The sequence below is a fragment of the Pelodiscus sinensis genome, chromosome 3 (assembly GCF_052426305.1).
Source record: "Pelodiscus sinensis isolate ZL-2025 chromosome 3, ASM5242630v1, whole genome shotgun sequence".
NCBI lineage: Eukaryota > Metazoa > Chordata > Testudines > Trionychidae > Pelodiscus > Pelodiscus sinensis.
The window spans coordinates 29,861,559-29,885,656 of NC_143054.1; the positions used below are offsets into that span (position 1 = coordinate 29,861,559).

Consider the following 24,098-nt stretch of genomic DNA (forward strand, 5'->3'; position numbering starts at 1 on the left):
ATTAATTAGTAACACAGGATTTTTAAAAAAAAAATCCTGATCAGCGTTTTAGATATGTGCAACACTCACAAAAATTCTGTTTTTCTTTCTGTAAGCCATTAACATTAACACAGGGGTGTGCAATAATTTTTGATGGGGGGGGGGGTACTCCAAGAATTTGGTAAATGGTCGAGGGCCTCACTCTTCTATTAATGGAGGAGGTGCGGGGGTCTGGGAGGGAGGTTGGGTGAAGTAGAGGATCATGACCTGGGGCAACAAACTGGGGTGAGAAGGTGGTACAGGGTCTGGGAGGAGGTTGTGACTTGGGGCAGGGGTGCAGGAGAGAGTGTAAAGATTTGGGCTGTGACCAGGAATAGCAGATTGGGGTGCAAGGTTTGAAAGGGGGTTGTGACCTGAGATGGGGTATAGGAGGGGATGCAGTGTCTGGGAAGGTGTAATGGGGCTGGAGCAGGGGTGCAGAAGGTTTGGGTTACATGGGGCAGGAGGGCAGAAGGTTGGGGAGGGAGGAGATGGGATACGAGAGGCCCGCTGTGGCTGGGAGACCTTACCAGACCTTTCCCAGCCAGCAGCCCAGGAGATTCCTTAGCCACGGTCCCTGCCTTCCACGTACATACAAGCTCAGGGGAGTTGCAGGAGCCATGTTTACTGCTCTAAACTAAATGCTCTGAGCCTGAGGGAGGAGGGGCACATATCCCGCAAACAGGCAGTTGCTATTGGCTGAAATTGGCCAGTGGGAGCTACTGAGAGGTGGGGGGCAGCATGAGAAGCTCCAGGCTCTGAGTTCACAAACACATGTGGCCCTGTACCCAGCTTTCTGGCGTGCCTAACAGATATGGGGCAGACAGGGAGCCGGCTCAAGCTCTTGCAGTTGGATCTGGCCAGCAGGTCATTTTTTGCCCAGCCTAGAGTAGAAGCTGGAGCCAATTTCTCCATTTATAGCAGGCAGCAGCAGCTGCTGCTGCTTCTCCTCTGAGAGGGTGAGTGCCCCTTCCTTCTCCCTCCCCCCCCCCTTCCTCAGGCGATGAGCAAAGCTTCCTGCCTGTGCAGGGAGCTCTGAACCTTTGGGGGGGCTCAGAAAAGGGCTGTGCCCACGTGGGCTCACAGGAAACCTTGATCTGAAGGGTTTATTTAAAAGAAGGGCTTAATATGTAAATTGACTTTGATTTCTTAGAAGGAACATGACACTTCCAAGTAGTTAAGAGTAGAAATACCATGGAAGATGTAGCAAATGGAAGTATAAGTATGAGTGCTGGAATGAAGAGCAAGCTATGCTCAACATCGGGATTAATTTCCTAAAAGATCATCTTAATTCTATGGCAGAGCATTTCAGCAGAAGTAGTGGAAGCCCTATCACTTAAGTTATCGATAACGAGCATGAATGTGTGTTTAAGAAACAATTTCTGTTTTTGGCGGGAAGAAACTGTCTAACTTGAGGTCTCTTCCATATACTTCCTATGGCTTTGTGCCTCTCAATGCATGTTCCATTTTTTTTTTTCTGTGATAAATTTTATGGCAGGGAGAGCTTCTACAATAGAGCATCAATTAAAAATTGATCTGTCAATCACAGACCTCTTTGGAACTGGAAGTATCCAATCAGGAAGCTGCAGAAATACTCAGCTCCCTCCTTCACCTCCCACCCCCAAAAGTGCTGTAAATGTAAACTGCTAAAAGAGGGAAAGTTTACAAAAATTTAAAAACATAAGGAAACTATTTCTGTGCTTTTTCATTGAAATTGCTTACTATGTAGAAGAAAAATACTGCTTTTTAAAATTTCAAAGCTGTACTAAGTCAACGTTCAGTCTTTGAACTTTGAAAGGACACCCATAACTCTGAGGTTCTATTGTTTAACCAAGCAGCTCTAATTTCTGGTTTACATGGATATTCTGGAACCTAGAAATTTTAGGTTTTTATTGTACTTGTAAGAGAAATGTAACCAGTAAATAACCTCATTCAGAATCATCTTGCCTAGTTGGAATAGTTAGGCAGACAGTGTAATCAAAGATAGTGCATTTACTTAAATGCACTTCTATATACCATTTGTGCATGTTTATAAGCCAGTATATTCCTTTTGATATTTTAGAATAAACTTTTGGACAGATTAATTTTTTTTCTTCAAGGTCTCTCGGCAGCTTTTGTGTTATCTTGGTTCAGTGCCGAAGACAGAAAATAGGGGGTGTTAAAATGAGGTTATTTTACTAATCAAGCAGTCAATAAAATTATCAACTACTTGAATAATGGATAGGGGAAGGCATCTGGCTCAGTCCCGGCTCACACCGGGACCAAACCCTGCTGCGGCTCTGCAATTTAAAGGGCAGTAGGAGCCGGGCAGCCTGCTCCCCCGGCCCTACTGCATTTTAAATTGCAGAGCTGCTGCGGGGTTTGGTCCCAGACCCAGTGCAGTCCCTGCTGTTGGTGACCTAGTCCTTGGCCAATCCTAAGTATTGGCTGCCTTTTCTTAAAACTGTGCACGTAAGTGTTCATAATCAAAATGGGAAAGGCAGATCAGGTTATCTTATGTGATTTCATGCCACATAAGTGTTTCTTTGTATCTACAGAACTTCGTCAGATCATTTTTAAACTATTTTAATAAAGGCCATTCCACTAATATTAGAAAGGAATTAAATGAAAAATCACTTTGTTTGTTTGATACCTAAATTGCTTACTGCATTTGGTGATTAAAACCCCTCATGTCTTAAAGAGTTTGTCATCCAGCTCCTTTTATGTCTTCAAACAATAAACAGATACACATAAATTGGATCTAGAAGGGTGGTTTACCTTTTCTGGAATTCTGTTATGGAAAGTGAAATACCCTTATTGACTAGGACCAGGGAGTTTTCTACTTTACAGGGAAAGACATTTTAGTGGTCACTTGGAATCAGTCATGGTGAGTTATGTCCACTGTAAGGTACTTGATATTCAGTCTGAAAAAGCCCATTGGTGTTCAGTCATTTGGTAGCAGGACAGGAAAATGCATTCACCCATGAGTACAAGCATAACTACAGGTGTTCTAAATCTCCAGTGATTACGTACTATGAAACTGAAGCAACTTAGCACCTTTTTAAAGTTAGTTTTGAGTTAGCGTAATCAACTTCATCAGCTTCTGTAGCTTCACCTTGTACTCCACAAGATGGACAACTGTTTTCTGATGTATGTTTTTATGTATTGTTGCTGACTGTTCTTAAATATGTTCTCAGCACTATTCTATCATAAGTAATCTATTTTGGCTGGATGGCAATGTTTGCTTAAGACATGCTTAAGAAAATAGTATTAAAACTGAAGCTTCGATCTGTGGATAAAGCTGTTGTAGAAATTAACTTCATTTTTCTCACATACTGCAGAAAGACTAGCTTTTCCTTCAAGAGTTGATTGTTGGCTCTGGTTAGGCAGCTAAAAATTGATAAAGTGAATTTTAGATGGAATTTGCAAATACATTGTTCTTGGTTTCAACATAAGGTCACTAAAATGTGTTACTTCTATTCAACGTGGAAAAGATTTCGGAAATTGAGCTCTTGTCTTTGAGCAGGGTCTGCGTTGGCAACCAAGATTGGTATCTTAATTTTCTCTTGCTGACAAGTTGTTCCTATCGAATTCCTTAAGTTCAAACAATAAAAGCCCTATATTGTATAAGATCATCCCTGAGAAATGTCTGTCTAACCTGTTTTTAAATACCTCCAGTGATGGAGATTCCACAATGTCCCTAGGCTATTTATTCCAGTGTTTAACCATCCTGATAAGAAGTTTTTCCTAATGTCCAACTTAAACTTCCTTTGCTGCAGTTTAAGCCCATTGCTTGTTGTCCTATCATCAGGAAGAGAACAATTATTCCCCCCTTCCGCCCCCCCTTTCCCCCCCGCCTCTCTATGACACTTAGATACCTGAAAACCGCTATCATGTCTCTTCATTCTTCTCTTTTCCAAACGAAACTAGCTCTGTTCCTTCAGCCTTGCCTCATAGTTCATGCTTTCTATACCTTTAATCATTTTAGTTTCTCTTCTCTGGACCTTCTCCAATTTCTCCACATATTTCTTGAAATGTGGTGCTCAAAACTGGACACAGTACTCCAATTGAGGCCTAATCAGTGGAGAGTGGAGGAATGACTTTGCATGTCTTGCTCACAACACTCCTGTTAATGCATCACAGTATCATGTTTGCGTGTTTTTTTTTTTTTTTTTTTTTGCAACAGTGTCACACTGGCTCATTTAGCTTGTGGTCCACTATGACCCCTAGATCTTTTTCTGCAGTACTCCTTCCTAGATAAATATAAAATGTTGGTGTATATCACTTAGCTTTTTAAGTAGCTTGAAATCAAATAATTCAAGTTGCTGGTAATAATAGAACTAAATATGGCTTTTTATGTGTAGTCTTTTGAATGCTGTTGCAGCATCTGGAACTTTTCAAGATGAAAGTTTGGGGTCCCCACCCAGGAACCTCCTTCACCTTTTGGTACGCCTGCCGGAGTTCCTTTGTCTTGGCTTAGCATTGTAGGAGGACTCACTCAAACCCCTTCTCACATAGGGCTCAAGAAATGTACATGTCTCAGTTCCTATGGGTCACTTGCAGCTGTGACTGCACCAGTTCTCTGTCAGTAAGGTCCAAAAGCTCTGCATTACTCCAAGCAGGAGAACGTTTTGAGTGATACCCAACACCTGGTTACGTGAGAAGATGCCAGGAGGACCACTACACAATGAGCCAGACACCAGGAAATGGATTTTTTAAAGTGCCTACAGTTTGAAGGTGGGAGAGAACCCTCTGTTGATGTGTCTGCAGAGCAGCAGAGTTCAAAGCTCTGGCCAGAGTGGCTAATCAAGCATTGAGAGAATCAGCTGGAGGTCATAATCACCAAAATCCTACTGTTGTGTACACTACATGATTGTCAACAATAAAGGGAGGAGGAGAGACAAAAATCTTGCGCCAGGGTAGAAGTGGGTTTTGTTGTTGTTTTTTGTAGCTAAAACTAGGTGTGTATTGTGACTTTTGTTGCATCACAATGTGGACGCTCTCTGGATTTTGCAAATATTCTGATAGCAGTGTTCTTTGTTTTAATCACATAAGGCACAAGAAAAAATGGGTCATTTAGAATACCACATCCTAATTGCAGTGCCCCCATTAGCTAGCTCTTCCTTGGGGAATCTCTGGAAACCACCTATAGTCAGGAAGGTAGGCAGCACATTGTGGTTGTGGTCCATGATTAGGGCTCCTGGGCAGCAGCGCAGGATGGCGGGAAGGATCTGGTCCACTAAGGGAGCCAGTTTACAAACCAGCTCCCTGCGCAGACCGGATGCCTGTCGCCCTCCACTGCTGCCTCTGATACAGAGACAGTAGTGTGGGCTGGCAGCAGACCCTGTCTGTGGGAGGTCTGAGCTCCCAAAGGGAAAAGGCTGCTTTGCGGTCACCTCCCCTGTTCTCTCCACTCCCTGTACTGCTGCCTCTGAGTAGTAAATGAGGAGTAACATTAGTTCGAACCAAGGGGTTTGGTTCGAACTAACGCATCCCGGTGTGCACTTTCACTTTTGAAACAGCTGTTGAGCAGAGTAACTTGCCGGTGAGATCATGCTAATGAAGCACGGGATATTTAAATCCCCGCTTCATTCGCAATTTTGGTCACCTACATTTGCATCCCTAGTTTGAACTAGGGCGCAATTGTAGATGTCTCCTTACAAAAGTAGAGAATTCAGTGACTTTTCTTCATAGTACAGGTTGTATCTCCAAAAACTGGCATTCTCTGGTTCAGAAACATCTGTCATCCATCAAGACCATGGATGCTCATGGACCAGAGAGTCTGGGAGCCTAAGGGCAGGAGAGCGAGCTGGGACAAGTTCTGCAGCTTGTCTGGGAACAGCATGAGACTTGGGCCAGAGTTCCTCAGCAGCCTCCAGCAGCTCCTCAGAGCTCAGGGCTGAAGTTAGAGCCAGCGTGGAGCTGGAATCTTTTGGCACCCCCTCAGAAGTATGGGGCTGGGGCACCTCGGCAGCCCTTGGAGCAAAGGGGATGGTGTTGAGCCCTGTGGCTGCCCCAGATGCGTGTTCAGCTGGGGCCAGAGCCCCATGACAGGACCCAGAACTTGTGCTACCAAGAGAGCTGGCAGCAGCTGGGCAAGTAGCCCAGCAAGATTGGTGAGGCAGCAGGTGATAACTTAGGTGCTGGTGGCAGGAACCTGCTCCGCCCCCCCCCCCCCCCTGCTCTAGCAAATTCTCTCATTGGGGACCAGTCTGGTCCTGACAGAGCCAGGCCCATTTACATTTGGGTTAGTGAGAAGGGGAGAGAATATAATTTTCTTTGTCTGTGGATGAAAAGTCACTAGTACATAATAAATCTAGGTTCATTTCTGTATTTTGCATGAATTAACAACTAAGATTGTTTATTTATACACAATACAGAAAGACTTTCAGATTAATACTTGGGAAGAGCCAACATTTGTTCAGGCATATCTAAATTATTAGCATCAGTCCATGTATTTAGTTTTGGAATGTGTCCGGAATGGTGTGTGTGGGGAGGGAATCAATTTTTTTCCTATCGTGTTTGAGACTAGCTTAATTCCTTAGAGGTTTAATTTATTTCATATTGTTTTGGTAGCTTCAGTGTTCCGGCTTTCTTGGCAGTCTTCAGTTTGCAAGTTTTGGAATAATAGGTAAAATCTCTGTGATGTAATTTGTCTTTCTCTTTTTGTAGAGCCCCTGTTCCAATTTTTCTGTAACAGTGGAAATGTTTAGTGCCAGTGTTCATCTTATAGAAAGAATAATCCAGTTTGATTTATGAAATCCTTTCCTCAGCCTTTTCTGCTAGTATAGCTTTACTTGCTGAAAAACTAACTTCCTGAAATGACATCAGTGATCCTGAAGGGGAGGGGGAATGGAAATGCTGATATTGTAACAGTGCCATGCTTTGAGAAATCTGTAGCTTTAAAGAAAACCACCTCTGTGGGGTTCTCCCTTACCGAATATTAACTCCTTAGACTGGCAGCTTCCTACCTACTTCTAAGGCTTTTATGCAGAAGAGAATAGACTATGAACCAGATCCTGACTTCTTGGTGGAGACCATATCTTCCCAAGCAAAATTCTGTCCTCTGAATGTTCTCATCAATTTCTTCTTGACTGTTAAAAGTTTGTATATCAGTTGTTCTCCTGAATCCCAACAGCTCATCTTGACCCTGGATGCCAATTGAACTGGAAGGTATACTGTGTAAATATTTCTGTAGTGGTCTCGTTGCTGGTTTCCATTAAAAAGAGAGTTGCGTATTAATATTCCCTTGAGGCATTATGAAGATGGTGGGTAAAATGCCTCTCACATAGTAACTGGTAGATGCTAAATCAGTGGCATTGTTTGGGGAAGTTTGACCATAACAATTTGACTCTATGCTTTCTTTCACATATAGAGTGTGTAATAATTTTGGGTTTTTTTATGGTAAAGATTAATCCTCTGGACTGGCTCTCTAAGAGCAGAGATTGTGACAGGAAGGTTATGAGCAAGATGTACTGGAACCAAAAATTTTGACAGAAAACTGAATGAAAATTTGGGAAGTGTTACAGGTTTAGTTATGTCCAGAATGCCTCAAGCAAGAGAGGACAACTTGACTTAGAAGTCCAACTGAGTTAGTTCTCATTGTCTCTCTCATACACAGCGTCAACAGGCTCTCAGCAAAGCAAAGGCAGATAATGGGAGGGAGGGGGAGGTGAGAGTAGCAAGCAGAGGGCACAGCCCCCTAGAAATTTTAGAAATAAAAAACCAGTACATTACAAATGGAAACAGTAGATAACTATTTTATATCTGTTACTGTGAATTTCTTTAACTTCCCTTATCAAGGAAAGTTCATGGCTGGCTGCCCTCAAAGCAATATGGCTACGTCTACACTGGCCCCTTTTCCGAAAGGGGCATGGTAATTTCAGAGATGGTAATAGGAAAATCCGCGGGGGATTTAAATATCCCCCGCGGCATTTAAATAAAAATGTCCGCCGCTTTTTTCCGGCTTTTAGAAAAGCCGGAAAAGAGAGTCTACACTGGCCCCGATCCTCCGGAAAAAGCGCCCTTTTCCGGAGGATCTTATTCCTACTTCAAAGTAGGAATAAGATCCTTCGGAAAAGGACGCTTTTTCTGGAGGATCGGGGCCTGTGTAGACGCTCTTTCGGCTTTTCTAAAAGCCGGAAAAAAGCGGCGGACATTTTTATTTAAATGCCGCGGGGGATATTTAAATCCCCCGCGGATTTCCCTATTACCATCTCTGAAATTACCATGCCCCTTTCGGAAAAGGGGCCAGTGTAGACGAGCCCCTTATGTATAACGTAAAAGATAATAGTGTTGCCCTGTTACAAGATGGTGATAGTAAAACTGTTAGTGATCTAGAAAAGCAAAAGTGTTCAATAATTCAATAATAAAGGAACAGGATTATGTATTCATATGAAGAGGATGAAATAGTATCTAGTCTACCAAGAATAAAGGTTAAAATCAGCTGGGTTGAATAACTTGCACTAAGAAAACTAAAGGCATTGGCTGAGGGGAAATAATGGCTCTTACTAATTAATAAATCTTAGCATACCGGGAAGTTCTAGAAGACTGGTACAATGTAACACTCTTCCAATAGTAAGAATATCTAATTAGTTTAAGTTAATTAACATGACATCAGTCCTGGGCAAAATAATTGGAAAGCTGATCAAGAGTTCAGCTGATACAGAGTAGGAATATAATTTCAGTCAAGAGTTCTGTGGAAAATTGATTTCAAACCCGAAAGTTTGGTTAATAAGGCAACTGTGTAAATGTAGCAAACTCAGGGTTTTTTTAAATAAGTTTGACTTTGTACAATATAACATTCTGATTTTTAAAATTATCAGTAAACATCAACAGAGCACCTGAATTAAATTCATGGTAAATGAATTAAGAGATGGTAACCAACTATTCAAAAATAGTCAATAGGGAAATCATCAAATTATGATTTCAGTGAGATTTGAAAAAGCTTAGTGATCAGGGAAGTAAATATAAAATCACTGTTGATCAAATTTGAGGATGATACAGATTTCAGTAGTAAATGACAGGGCAGATCCACAGATATCTGGATCACTTAGTAACTAGACCCATACATGTGCGAACAAGGAAAGCAGATCATATATACAAAGTAGAGAGGGATTGTCCTGGAAAGCAATGACTCAGGACAAGAAGTCAATTTGAACTCCCAATACAATGCTGTAGGGAAAAGGGGTAATACAGCCCTTGGATGTGTAAATGCGAATAATAAATAGGACTAGGGAGATGATTTTTACTTATATTCATGGCACTAGAGTAAGGATATTGGAATTAACCACAATTTTACATCCTTATCTCGCTTATCGTGTAGTCAATACAATTTGTATTGAGTACACAATTAGTCAATAAGGGGAAGAGATGAGAACTAATGGCTTGACACGTTGAAGCCAGACAATGAGTGCATTGCTTCTGATTTTGAATTTAGCTATCATTAGCCATTATCAGGGCTCGCCGAGCCGCGGCGAGCCCCACTCGCCAGCCGCGTGGTTCAGCACGTGCATGCGCTGATCGTGCTGTGGCACTGTGCCGGGCTATAATCTACTCACCCGTGGAGAGTAGATTACCTTAATGGTGGGTTCTCCATTTCTTTAAAATCTTCAGATCAAGACTTAGATGATGTTCTTTAGCCAACCACAAGTTATGTTCAGTATGGGATAACTGGATGAAATTTAATTGCTTCTTGCGTACGAGATGTCAGTCTACCTTATGACTCTTTCTTGCCTTAACATTTATTGATTCATAGAATTTATCTAGAAATAGTGTGCAAAATGCACATGTACATTTGAACATCTGTAAATTGCACCAGTGTTTCAATGAATCCCCAGTGGGGATTATTGGGGTGGTTCATGTGTTAAGCTGTTGTAGGTTTACACAGTTGTCTCCAGGCTCAGACATATGATCATATATTAATAACTGAGGCTCTGAAATTTGGTTTCTATGGGCTGCAAGCTTTCATTTGAATCTGGGTATCATGCTTGCTCTATACCTACAACAGATTGTCAGGCATACTTAAATATTCAGTCATATTTGACTACTGAATATCACTAAAAAGTAAATAAAATCCTGTCCACTAATTTTGGCCATAAAAAATCCATCTTTTCAAAAGAGGCTTGCATTTGTGATACATTTTTTTTCCAGTGGAAAAAATAAACTGGTCTTGGACTAAGCTTCAATGGAATCTTCCTTGGTGAATAAGCAAAGGCTTTCCATTTGCTACTGGATTTTTCCCTTTTCTAACTTACCTCATTCTTTCTCACTGAATTGGAGACTTGAAAATGTTCTAGGCTTTTTTTATGTTCATTACTGTGGAAGTAGCCTGATTTGTCAAGTAAATACACATTTATCTAAAAGAAATTGTTAAAGAATTTCTGAATATTTTGCAGATTTTATTCTTGCATTGAGCTGCTTCTGAGCATATATGCAATGTGCCTCAGAACATGACTAGGATTGCTTTATCTTAAACCAGTATTTGGAGGGGTTTCCATTACAGTGCTTGCAACATGTTAATGTCTCCTATTCCTGCTCTAGGAGCTGCTGGACAAATTTTTAATAGCTAATGCAACTAATCCAGAGAGCAAGGTATTCTACCTGAAGATGAAGGGAGACTACTTCCGATACCTTGCTGAAGTTGCATGTGGAGATGACAGAAAACGTAAGCATGCTATGTTCAATCATACTCCATTAGTTAACACTTACATCTGTTTGCGGTGGTGAGGAGAGAAAAAAGGCTCTAGAATACACTGCATATACCTCTAACTTTTATAACTTATATGTCACCCATAAAATTGGGGAGGAACTGTGTTTAGTTCTGATATCTAAAGTTTAGGTTGACTTTTACTGGACCTGAAGTGTTCTGCTCTGAAAGACTTCATTATATGAAAGACTAGAATTTAGTGTAAACTTGCCTCCGCCTTTTCCCAATTGAAACTTTCAAAATACTGTTTAGGTTAAAGGCCTCCTAAAGGCTTAAAAGATACTTAATACTAGGATTGTGTTTTGTCTTATTTGTTTTTAGTTGGGCTTTCTCTCTAGCCTACTTACCCTGCAGAGATATTAGGGAAAGAGGAAGCAGTCTGAAACTGTCAGCATTATCTCTTCAGGAATGTTGATATTATCAACCTTACATAGCTTTAATTAGATATATAAAATCCAATTTAACTAATTAAGCAGAATCCCAGTGGGAGCAACCCCACTCCTGCTCCGCCGCTACCCCTCTCTATGTGGGACTGCTACTCCTGGGGTGCCCCCTGCGTGCAGGGTGGCCAACTTCTGCTACAAGTTCACCCGTGTTCAGGGCGGCCAACACCCACGGGGCTGGAGTAGCCCTCTGCCCACAGCGGGTTGCTCCTAGGTACCAATTAACCATTACCCTGTAAGCATCACCCAGTAAAGGTTATGATTTTACTGGGTAACCAGTTACCTAATTTCATCTCTAGTTTTAATTGGACAGAACTTAACTCTTAAGCCAACACTCTTTGAATGAGGTGAGGTAGCATAGTATGCCTTTAATTTTTCCATTCCTAGGTCGATTGAATTTTGTATGTGCACCAATATTGATACAATGCTCAGATATGCGCCATCAGTAGAAACAAAATACCTAAATAAAAGTTCACAGATATGGAAAGAAGAATATTAAAACAAGGCATAATTTACAGCCTTCATCTGTAAATCAAATGAAATAAAATAAAAATAAAATTAACACTACCTTTTGTATACATATATTTTTATCATCCTTTCTAACAACTCATGCTAGTGTAAACACCAAAATGTGGTCTACTTAAAACAGCTATATAAAGAAATGCATGGCCATTAAGTGAAAGCATAGAAATAGGGACCAGACATCCAATTTAATAACCACCTATTCCTACCACATATAAGCCACTAAATCTTCAGGAAAGCTTCTCTCAAAAATGAAGCATCTGCCAAAATACTATCTTACTATGGACTTTTGCAGGTCACAAAACCATCCATGTTGCATGTATATCATCTGCACACAGCTCAGCTTTAAAGATACTAAAAAAATCTGAGTCAAATAGAAAGTCATGCTCTCTTCACAGATATTAATATATTTTCTGATACTAGGAGAGTAAAAGGTATTCACTCCAGCCTATACAATTTCTAAAGGATATCAACTCAATACTTCACACACACAAAACAGTAAAAATAAATAAAACATAGCAAACAAAATTTATAAACAAATGACAACATTGAAAATACAAAGGAAAATAAAACGAGTGGTTGTTTATGTGTATTTTAAATGAGTGTTTAGGACTTGCATGCTGTAAGTGCAGCAGAGGTTGGTAAAAAAGGCAACTTTCTTTCCTGGTTTCTCACTGTTACACTGACTTAAAAATCAATAGGCTCATTAAACTTACCTTAGTATTTTCCAGCCCACCACACCTACATTAAAGAAATAGGGAACCTTAACACATGGTTTTGGAGTTTGCATTCCAGCTCCAAAGAGCTTGCAAATGAGGTCTTCATCCTACAAAGCATAACACTAAACCTAGTCCCAGAGGGGTAGCAGTGTTAGTCTGTATCTGCAAAAGCAATGAAGAGTTCTTCAGTGTAAACCAACAGATTCATTAGGGCATTAAGCTTACATGGGTAAAACCCACTTCATCAGATGAGATTGGAGTGGAGTTTACAATTAGCGAAAAACGTAGAGTCGATTGGGTGTGATGTCTATCTGTTTGCATTGGGGAGGAAGTCTGTATCTTTGCAAGTCCAAGTCACTGAAGTACTCTGAAGAGCCAGAACTATACTAGATAATAAAGATCTGGCCTTAAGTTTTCAATACCTCTCCCGCAAACAACAAATTCTAAAACCTAATGGAAATCACTTGTCTGGAATCCAAGTGATTACCATTTAAGTTTTAGAGAAGGGGCATCTTTCCTGACCAGTGCCATTGCAGCTTCTAAGCTAGGACTTACATTCCTTTTTAAAAAACAAACAACAATTACTGGAGTTTTTCTCCAGTCAAAACTTCTTTTCCTCTCCCAACCTCCAGGCAGCCCAGCTGGGGCTGAAACTGAGTGTCTCCCCTCTGCCTGTGTCCCTCCCCCTCCCCAGTGCAGAATAGTAAATAGTAAGGAGCATAAACACTGCCAAATTAAGTGTAAAAATGCAATAAGAAAAGCTAAAAAGGAGTTTGAAGAACAGCTAGCCAAAAACTCAAAAGGTAATAAGAAGTCAGCCGGATATTTTCCTTGGTCAAATGTTAAGTTTGGGTTAAAACTTTGTCAGATGTCTGGCTGAGACCAAATTTGTTTAAAATGGCTCTGCAGTTTGTGAAAACACCGATTTGAGAGAAATGTTTTGCCCAAGCAATAAAGAACAGATTTGAAATGTGACAGGATTTGCCTTTTCCATTCCTGTGAATATTTATCCAAATTTGAGTTAGTTAAACACCTTTGAAAAATTGTGCTTCCCACATGTTCACTGTGGACTACTTAACAATTAATTTCCTTGAACATTCAATCTACACTGAGTATGCTCCAGCCTAGGACTCAGCAGGACTTCATCTGTTACCCCAGTTCTCGGCTGCTGTAAGCCAGGCGGGATTCATGCTTCTCAGATGACAAAGTTGAGGCTTTCCTGTCCTCTTGGTGGCCCTTGATCAGCCCAGATAGCTTGGAGGAGGAATCTACTTGACTATAATACAGATGAGAAAGGGATGACATGGAGAAGTAGATTGAGACAAGAAAACTGGCAGGAATTGAGGAGGGAGACTGGGATTTGCAGAACAAAGATACAGACCTAAGGGTCAGAGTCGGAAACCTGGGGTGGGAAGGAGATGAGAAGTCTGAAAAATGGAAACTAGGACTAACTAATGCAGAGATTGGGATAAGGAGCAAGGTGTGTAGAATCATAGAATAATAGGACTGGAAGGGACCTCGAGAGGTCATTGAGTCCAGCCCCCCGCCCTCAAGGCAGGACCAAGCTCCGTCTACACCATCCCTGACAGATGTCTATCTAACCTGTTCTTAAATATCTCCAGAGAGGGAGATTCCACCACCTCCCTTGGCAATTTATTCCAATATTTGACCACCCTGACAGTTAGGAATTTTTTCCTAATGTCCAAGAGATGGGACAAGTTGGAGGAGAACATGTGGAGAAAGTGTCAAGCTTGGTGGGTGGAGAAGTAGGAAGAAAAAAATATGCCTATAAAAGTACACATTCCCCCAAATTCTGGAGAGAGGAGAGACACCACGCACCACTGCTACTTGAATAGAATAGATAATGTATCTAATGGTTCCTGATGATGATCCATGTGGGTGTCAATATAACACCACAGGGTGGATTTAAAAAAAAAACTGGAAAAATTAAGCAAGTTAATATGATTTTCAGTGTTGTAAAGTCAAGCACTTGAAAGTTCAGTGCCAGAATACATGCCAAATATTAGCAGTTTTTTGCGGCAGCATCTCTTTGACTTGTATTCGGTTTGTAGTGCACTGTAGTCCCCAGATCCTTCAGCAGTACAACTGTTTAACCAGTTATTCCCCAACTTCTAGTAGGGATGTACAATCCCATTTAATTGATTAGCCAGGTAAAAGGTGAGGGCTGGAGCTTTTTCACCCACACACTGCCATGGCAGGGTTGGAGCAGCACCTCACTGCAGACAGGGGCAGCTCCTGACACCATCCTTACCCACTAATGGTTATGCTTACCTGTTAATCTTTCATCCATCGCTAACTTGTGCATTTTTTTCCTTCCTCAGTGAAGTACTTTTTGATTTTTCTGTGTTAAATTTAATCTTGTTTGGTTTGTTTGTTTTTTTAGACTAATTCTCCAATCTTTCGAGGTCAATTTGAATAATAACCCTGACCTTTAAAGCTCTTGTAACCCCTCCTGGTTCAATTCATTCATATACCATACCAATGAAATCTACTTACCTAATTTGTTGATGAAAATATTGAATACCCATTGCAGGATCTCAATAGATAGGTTTTCTGCAGTTTGACAACAAAACATTGATAACTGCTCATAATTTTAAGGCCAGAAAGTGGCCATTATGATCACCTAGTGTCACCTCTTGTCCCTCACAGGCCACAGAATCTCACCTATTAACTCCTGCAATAGACCTGTAAGTTCTTACTAAGTTAATGAAGTCTTCACATCTTGATTTAAAGATTTTCAAATTAGATAATTTACCTTTTACTTAAGTTGAAACAATCAGACATCAGGAATGGTAACACACACAAACCTGTAGGGGAACACTTTAAACTACCTGGACCACTCAATCGTGGACTTAAAAGTAGCCAAAACAAAATACAGGACTATGTAGCACTTTAAAGACTAACAAGATGGTTTATTAGATGATGAGCTTTCGTGGGCCAGACCCACTTCCTCAGATCAAATAGTGGAAGAAAATAGTCACAACCATATATACCAAAGGATACAATTAAAAAGTAGCCACTCTTCTACAAGGGAATCTTGCTGCCCAATTACAGAGAGAAACTGCAGAACTATAATTCATTTACAAATTTGACACTGTCACCCTGTGCTTGAATAAAGATATTAACTGGTTAATTCACTACAAAGCCAATTTCCCCTGACTTTGATATTCCCATTGTCACTTCAAAAGCTATGACAGGGACACATCCAACCCTCTTAATTAGCTTCATTTACACTGGCCCTATAATTGACAAGTAACTGCTTTTACAAGTTCAGACATGTGATCTATGCCCCTGTGCTGCAAAGGAAGGAGTACTCTTTGCATATTGCCTTTCAACCAGTTATATCCACTTTATAGGAGATTTATCTAGACTGCATTTTGTAGTTTGCTTATGAGCATGCCATGTGAGAATGTCGAAAGCCTCAGTAACATTATGATATATCTGTTCCCCACACACATCCCAGCCCCAATACTAACAAGGCCAGTATCCTGTCAAAAAAGAGAGTTAAGCTGGTTTGGCATGATTTGTTGTTGATGCAACATTTATTCTCTAGGAGGTACTTACAGACTGTCTAATAAATCATAGAAGTATGATAGTCTTTATTTATATGAGCGTGTATTATTTTTGCCATTGGACCTCTGTCTCATTCAGTACATAGAATGAATTCTTCTAATTTAATAAGCTGAAAGTTTTCTCCCTGTTGCTCAGCACACAGCCCCTGTCTTTACTGCTTACTAGGGCTATCATGCAATCAAAAGAATTGATCACGATTAATCACTCTGTTAATAGTAGAATGCCATTTTCTTATAAATATTATTGAATGTTTTCTGCATTTTCAAATATATTGATTTTAATTACAATACAGAATTCAGTGTACAATGCTCACTTTTATATTTTTATTACAAATATTTACATATTATGGTCTTTACAATGTTTTTAATCTCAAAGATTGCACTACAATATTTGCATTATGAAAGTTCAACTTACATGTTGCTAATTAGAATTATGTGCAACCCCTCCTACATCTAAAAAAAAAGTAGAACTGTAGCACATAAAAAATACAGTAAGTCCTACTTGTTCAGCCAGTCACTCGGACAAACAAGTTTGGGTACAATTTGCAGAAGATAGTGCTGCCTACTTGTTTACAGTGTCTGAGAACAGGCATTCACATGGCACTGTTGTAGCTGGCACTGCAAGATAGTTAAATGCCATATACACTAAACTAAAAATTCATGTGTCCCTTCATATTTCAACCACTAGTCCACAAGAGAGAGATCTATACAGGCAGTCCCCGACTTACGCGGATCCGACTTACGTCGGAGCCGCACTTACGAACGGGGCTTTCTCCCCCCGGAAGTCGGGGCGAGAGAGCCCCGTTCGTAAGCTGCTCCGGTGCCCCTGGTCTGCTGGAGACCGTCTCCAGCAGACCAGGGGCACCGGGCGGGTTCCCGCGCTTCTGAGGCTTTGCCAGAGCAAAGCCTCAGAGGCGCGGGACCCCCCCGCGGCTGCGGCTTCAGTCCAGGAGCCTGTGGTCTGCTGGGGACAGTCCCCAGCAGACCACAGGCACCCAGATTGAAGTGGCAGCAGCGGGGGGGTCCCTCGCCTCTGAGGCTTTGCCAGAGCAAAGCCTCAGAGGCTCTGCTCCCCGTGTCCCTGGTCTGCTGGGGAGGGGGCGGGGGCAGCTAGTGTGCTCCCCCCCCCCCGCCCCAGCAGACCAGGCTTTTGTTTTGGACTCTGGGGCAGAGCAGCTGGGGCGCTGCCGATTGGTCCTGCAGCGCCGCTCTGGGCACTACTGGACCAACCCGGCAGCACCCCAGCTGCTCTGCCCCACCCAGGTCCTGATTCAGCCGCTGCTGGTCAGTTTCAGGAGCGGCGCTACTGGAGCAACCCAGCAGCACCCCAGCTGCTCTGCCCCAGGCATCCCCAAGTCAGCTTCTGCTGAAACTGACCAGCGCTAACTACAGGAAGCCCCAGGCAGAGTTGCTCTGCCCTGGGCTTCCTGGAATCAGCTGCTGATCTGGACGCCAGTTCCGACTTACATACAGATTCAACTTAAGAACAAACCTACAGTCCCTATCTTGTACGTAACCCGGGGACTGCCTGTACTAAAGATTGGTTCTGCATGATAATGATATGAAGCAGTGCAGATTCTGTTCATTTTCATCATCTGAATCGGATGCCACTTATAGAAGGTTGACTTTCTTTTTTGGTGGTTCAGGTTCTGTAGTTTCTGCATCCATGTTGCTCTGAGACTTCTGAAAATATGCTTCACACTTTGCCCCTCTTAGATTTTGAGTGGCACTTCAGATACTTAAACTTTGCTCAAGATGCTATAACTATCTTTAGAAATTCCACATTGGTACCTTTTTTCCCTTTTGTCAAATCTGCTGTGAAAGCTTTCTTAAAATGAACATGTTCTGGGACATCTTCCAAGACAGCTAGAACATGAACTATATGGCAGAATGTAAGTAAAACAGCAGGAGACATACACTTGTGACTGAACTCCTTGAGGGAAAATTGTAACTAATGCATTACAGTAATTCCTCATTTAACACTATAGATGTGTTTCAGAAAATGATCGTGTTAAGTGAAAACATGTTATGCAGGGTCAATTTTCCCATTAAAAATAATGGAAAAGGTTGGGGTTGCGTTTCGAGTGGTGGTGTCTGTTGGGACCGGGACATAAGGTTGGGGGAGAAAGGGGACTGGGTTACAGCAGGGAGGGGAGGTGTTTGGCTCTGGAGAAGGGGAGGAGAGGGGAAAGGGATTGGGTTGGGAGTATGCCCCTGTGACGGGTCTGCCAGGATCTGCACAGCGTCGGGGGGGGGGGGGGGGAGGAGAGGGTTGCTGAGAAACGGTGACCAGCAAACCCTCTGCCGCTTTGTGGGGATGCGGGGGAAGCCCCGTGCAGCCCGCCGGCAACGGACCAGCTGGGGAAATTGTGTTATTCTGGGGACAGTCCTGTAATTCAAAAAATGTTCTCTAAAAAAAGATTGTGCTGTCGCGAAAACTTGTTAAGTAGGCACGTGTTAAATGCAGAATTACTGTATTTTTTTTTAAAAGAGCATCAGCATGGAAGCGCATCCTCTGAAATCGTGGCCAAAGTATGAAGAGGTATATGAAAGTTTAGCATATTAGGTAGTAAATGCCATTCAATGCCATCTACAAAAGTGCCATGTGAACACCAGTTCTCGTTTTTTTTGGTGATACTGCCACCTACTTATTTACAGTATCACCTGTCAATGTAAACAAACTTGTTTGTCTTGTCGATTGGCAGAACAAGAAACAGGGCTGAGTAGACTTGTAGGCTGTAAAGTTTTACGTTGTTTTGTTTTTGAGCACAATTATGTAAGAAGAAAAATATCTGACTTTAGGTCACACTGTCATTTTAAAGAAATTGCACGTCAGTACTTGGATGAGTTGAATATAAGCAAACAATACAGGTATGCAGGGGCAAGATTAGAAAGGCAAAGCCACAAAGCAAGCTCAAACTAGCTACTGACATAAAGGAAACAGGAAGATATTCTATAAATATATTAGAAGCAAGAGGAAGACCAGGAACAGGGGTAGGCCCATTGCTCAATGAGGAGGCAGAAACAGTAACAGGAAACTTGGAAATGGCAGAGGTGCTTAATGACTTCTTTGTTTCTGTCTTCACCAAGAAGTCTGATGATGAAGGAATGCCTAACATGGTGAATGCTAGAGGGCATGGGGTAGGTTTAGAAGATAACATTAAAAACAAAAACAAATTAAGAATTGCAAATATCTAACTCTTCTCAGTAAGTCACCAGGGCCTGATGAAATGCATCCTAGAATATTCAAGGAGCTGATAGAGGAGGTATCTGAGCCTTTAGCTATCATCTTTGGAAAAAATCATGGAAGATGGGAGAAATTCCAGAAGACTGGAAAAGGGCAAATGTAGTGCCCATCTAGAACAAGGGAAATAAGAACAACCCAGGTAACTACAGTTTAGCTTCTGTGCCAGGAAAGATAATGGAACAAGTAATTAAGGAATTATCTGCAAACACCTGGAAGATAATAAAGTGATAGGTAACAGCCAGCATGGTTTTGTAAAGAACAAATCACGTCAAACCAATCTGATAGCTCTCTCTGATAGGATAACAAATCTTGTGGATAAAGGGGAAGTGGTGGATGTGGTATACCTAGACTTTAGTAAGGCATTTGAAGATCACAAGATGGTATCTTATCAATAATCTAGGGAAGTATAACCTGGATGGGACTATTGTAAGGTGGGTGTATAACTGGCTGGATAACCAGTCACAGAGAGTAGTTATTAACGGTTCCCAATCACTCTGGAAGGGCATAACAAGTGGGGTTTTGCAGAGGTCTGGATTAAGACTGGTTCTGTTCAGTATCTTCATCAGCGATTTAGATATTGGCATAGAGAGTACGTTTATTAAGTTTTCAGATGATACCAAGCTGGGAGGGGTTGCTTTGGAGGATAGGGTCATAATTCAAAATGATCTGAATAAACTGGAGAAATGATCTGAGGTAAATAGGATGAAGTTTAATAAGGACAAATGCAAAGTACTCTTAGGAAGGAACAATCAGTTTCACACACATGGAATGGGAAGCGACTGTCTAGGAAGGAGTACTGCAGAAAGGAATATAGGTGTCATAGTGGACTACAAGCTAAATATGAGCCAACAATGTGACGCTATTGCAAAAAAAGCAAACATGATTCTGGGATGCATTAACAGGAGTGTTGTGAGCAAGACGTGATTAAGCCTGTATTGGAGCATTGAGTCCAGTTCTGGGCACCACATTTCAAGAAAGATGTGGAGAAATTGGAGAAGGTCCAGAGGAGCAACAAGAATGATTAAAGGTCTAGAAAACATGAGCTATGAGGCAAGGCTAAAGGAATTGGGCTTGTTTAGTTTGGAAAAGAGAAGACTGAGGGAATATGATAGCAGTTTTCAGGTATCTAAAAAGTGTCCTGGGGAGGTGAGGGGAAAATTGTTCTCCTTGGCCTCTGAGGATAGGACAAGAAGCAATGGGCTTAAACTGCAGCAAGGGAGGTTAGGTTGGACATTAGGAAAAACTTCCTGTCGGTGGTTAAACACTGGAATAAGCTGCTTAGGGAGGTTATGAAACGTCTATCTCTGGAGATATTTAAGAGCAGGTTAGATAGACATCTATCAGGGATGGTCTAAACCAGCGGTTCCCAACCTTTTCCAGATGGGGACCTATTTTGACAATTCGGGAAGACTTGGTGACCCAAGAGGGAGGGCAGAGCCACCTGGGGAGAAACTTGGGTGACCCTTTTAAAATGTAATGGTGACTCATATTTGGGTCCTGACCCATAGGTTGGGAAACCCTTGTCTAGACGATACTGGGTCTTCCTGTGAGGGCAGGGGACTGGACTCGAGGTCCCTTCCAGTTATAGCGTTCTATAATTCTGTGAATCGAAATTGAAATACTATTTATTTACAGTGCATATATTTGTAATACAAAATAGAAAGTGAGCACTGTACACTTTGTATTCTGTGTTGTAATTTAAAGTCGTATTGAAAATATAGAAACATTACACAAATATGATTTTTTAGTTAAATGATTTATTGCACTGTTAGAGAATACTAACTGAAATTTATTTATCTCATGTTAACTAATCAACAGCCCTGCTGCTCAGTATTCAAGTCCTGCATAGACCACCATTATTTCCTCATGAACTTTTCTATAGCAGCCATCAGAATAGTATATAGTAGAGTGTTTCACGAGTATTTCTGTATTTATTTTCACAATACATCTGTGAGGTGGGATTTGGGGCATATTGACCCCATTTTAGAGATGGGGGGGCAGTTTCTGTGATTATGGTCAAAAGTAATCACTAAAGTCATTGTCCAGTTAGGTATGCCTAATACCCGATTGAGTTCTTAGAACTGTATTCTACTTTATATTGAAAGCACAGTTCCCATTGATGTGAGTGCTCAGCAGTTTTGCAGATCAGATGCCAAGATCTCAGTTTGGGCACTTAGGTTTAAGTGACTTGCCTACCATCATAGAAACTCGGGCAATGGCAGAGAGAAACCAGATTTCTAAGGTGGTATTAAACAGTTGTTACATGTAAAACTCTTCCCTCCCCAATTTAAGTCACATCCTTAATTAAGCCAATGCATCAGTTTCTTTTGGCAATATAAAGAGAGGCTAAGTCAAGGGGGGGGGGCACTTCATTAATTGGGTCACAGACTGGCTTCACTCCTGCTCCCTGGAAGGGGTGAGGTGTGAGGCCTTGGGCAGAAGGGGCGGGGCTGGAGGCTACAGAGAAGTGTGTGAAGAGACACTGTGGAAAAGGCATTTAAATGCAGATGGAGGCAAAGAGTAAGAGTGTGTTGCAGTGTGTATTTGACTGTTGTGGCACAGAGAATGTGTGTGAGACAGTGACATAGTGTGTGCTGGCTGCATGGTAAGTTTGATACTAACTTGGCTGCAGAACAGAGCAAGATTGGGGGGACTACACCTGAACACACAGTGCCAACTGTTGGTATGCACACTCTGGTAATCAGCTGAATGAGCTGGAGAGAAATGCTGGCCTGGTCCATATTGTCCTGCAGTCCTGATTTTGCCCATTACTGGGCTAAATATTTCTTTAGGAAAGTATTTAAAGGTAGGGTGAGGGACTGATTTGCACTTTTCTCTGTAGTATCCACTTTTTTAATGTTGAAATGTTCCTATTTCTCAACAGAAACAATAGAAAATTCACAGGCAGCTTATCAGGAGGCATTTGACATCAGCAAGAAAGAGATGCAACCAACACATCCAATTCGTTTGGGCCTAGCTCTTAACTTTTCTGTATTTTACTATGAGATCCTCAACAACCCTGAGCTTGCGTGCACGCTGGCCAAGACAGTAAGTTGCTGTCCTTTTCGTGGAAGGGGACTAATTATGATTAATGGGAGTTAATGTGCATAATGCACATTGATCAGTCTGTCGTGTATGGTGAAATCCTGTTTGATTTTAATGCATTTTATTTGTAAGTGCCTACTTTAAACAGACTTAAAGGAGCACCATTAATTTTAGTTTATAATCTTTGTTACTGAATTTTAAACATACAAGATTTGTGCTGTTTTAAGCTTTTTTCCCCAACTTGGCAGTGCAAATCAGTGCAATTATTTCACTTTCTAAAATGCTGCATGTTTGTTTGGTTAAGCTGTCTTCATGGAAAAAGGTTACAGTTAGTTCTGATTTGTCCCTTTAACATCCACCACTAGTTACATTAATAAGAGTTCATAATCAATACCTCAGTGTAAAGATTAATTTTTTTTAGGCTTTTGATGAGGCTATCGCAGAACTTGATACACTGAATGAAGACTCATATAAAGACAGTACTCTCATCATGCAGTTGCTTAGAGACAACCTAACAGTAAGTTGCCCTTTTGTGCTAATTGCTATATTTGTATAATGGCTACACTTAAACCTCATTTGTGTGACAAAACCAAAACATGGTCTTTATCTGAGCACTTTGATATTTAGGTGTAGAATGTACTGTATTGAAGAGTTACTCATAAGTAGGTTGATGTCTAGTTTAATGCAGTTTTTCACACTAAAACTTAAACTAGCTTCAAACTTAGTGGCTGTCTACACTGGCGTGATCTTGCGCCAAAGCGGCTGCTCTTGCGCAAAAACTTGCTGCCTGTCTACACTGGCCGTGTGTTCTTGCGCAAGTAAACTGACGTTCTACTGTATAAAATCAGGGCTCCTTGCGCAAGAACTATGATGCTCCTGCTCAGGAATAAGCCCTCTTGTGCAACTGTTCTTGCGCAAGAGGCCAATGTAGACAGGCAACATGAATTTCTTGCGCAAGAAAGCCCTATGGTTAAAATGGCCATCAGAGCTTTCTTGCGCAAGAGAGCATCTACACTGGAGAGCTCTTGCGGGAAAAAAATTAAATACCAGTGTAGATGCTCTCTTCTGGAAGAGTTTTTGCCAAGAACTCTTCTGCAAAAGAGTTCTTGTGCAAGAAGCTGCCAGTGTAGATGTAGCCAGTTTGAACTAAAATAATAGTGTGAGTTAGTCAGTTTACATATGAAGCAAAATGTATTTAGCTATAAGACTAGCACGCTGGCTTGATTTAGCAGATAGAGCAATAAGTCTGGTGAGGGAAAATGATAATCTACAATCACTTAAGACAAGAATGAAAAAAATTAACTGTCTTAAAGATATTGATGGTTCCAGCAGTATTCCCTGTGCTTAGATGGGGAATACTGCTGGAACTTTCAATACTTCTAAAACTAGAATGAACTTTTAAGGTGCACCAACTATATATATATATATATATATATATATATATATACCATGTTAATTGTCTAAGGGACAGCTACGTACTCCAGCAATATTCCTCACTATTGTTGTCCTTAATAGGAATTATGACTTTGACTTTTCAGGTGAAAGTGAAACCAGAGAGATCTGGAGAACATTGTTGTTGTTGTTGTTTTACTGGGAGGCAGGGGGAGAATACTAGCCACACAGATTTGTTAAGTGCCAATAGTATAATGGGGTAGCATATACAGATCTGTGTGTTTAGTATACGTTTAGCATGATGCCCGCTTTAGCTAGTTGAATCTTAAACAGTTACGTGAATGACTGTGCCCCATGGATGAGAAGATGCTCACAGTAAGCCAGTAGAAGTTCAACACAAATTAAAGTAACAGATTTACACCTCCACACTGT

The 24,098-nt window shown here is 41.3% G+C and overlaps 1 protein-coding gene across 2 annotated transcripts in view; it reads left to right on the forward strand.

Moving 5' to 3' along the window:
* YWHAQ (tyrosine 3-monooxygenase/tryptophan 5-monooxygenase activation protein theta) overlaps positions 1 to 24,098 on the forward strand; it is a 36,905-nt gene that overhangs the window by 11,594 nt on the left and 1,213 nt on the right. For both annotated transcript variants that reach the window (XM_006123610.5, XM_006123611.5), the window contains exons 3-5: positions 10,540 to 10,663; positions 22,114 to 22,277; positions 22,696 to 22,791. In XM_006123610.5, the coding sequence (XP_006123672.1) occupies positions 10,540 to 10,663; positions 22,114 to 22,277; positions 22,696 to 22,791 (384 nt within the window). The remainder of the gene's footprint in view (positions 1 to 10,539; positions 10,664 to 22,113; positions 22,278 to 22,695; positions 22,792 to 24,098) is intronic.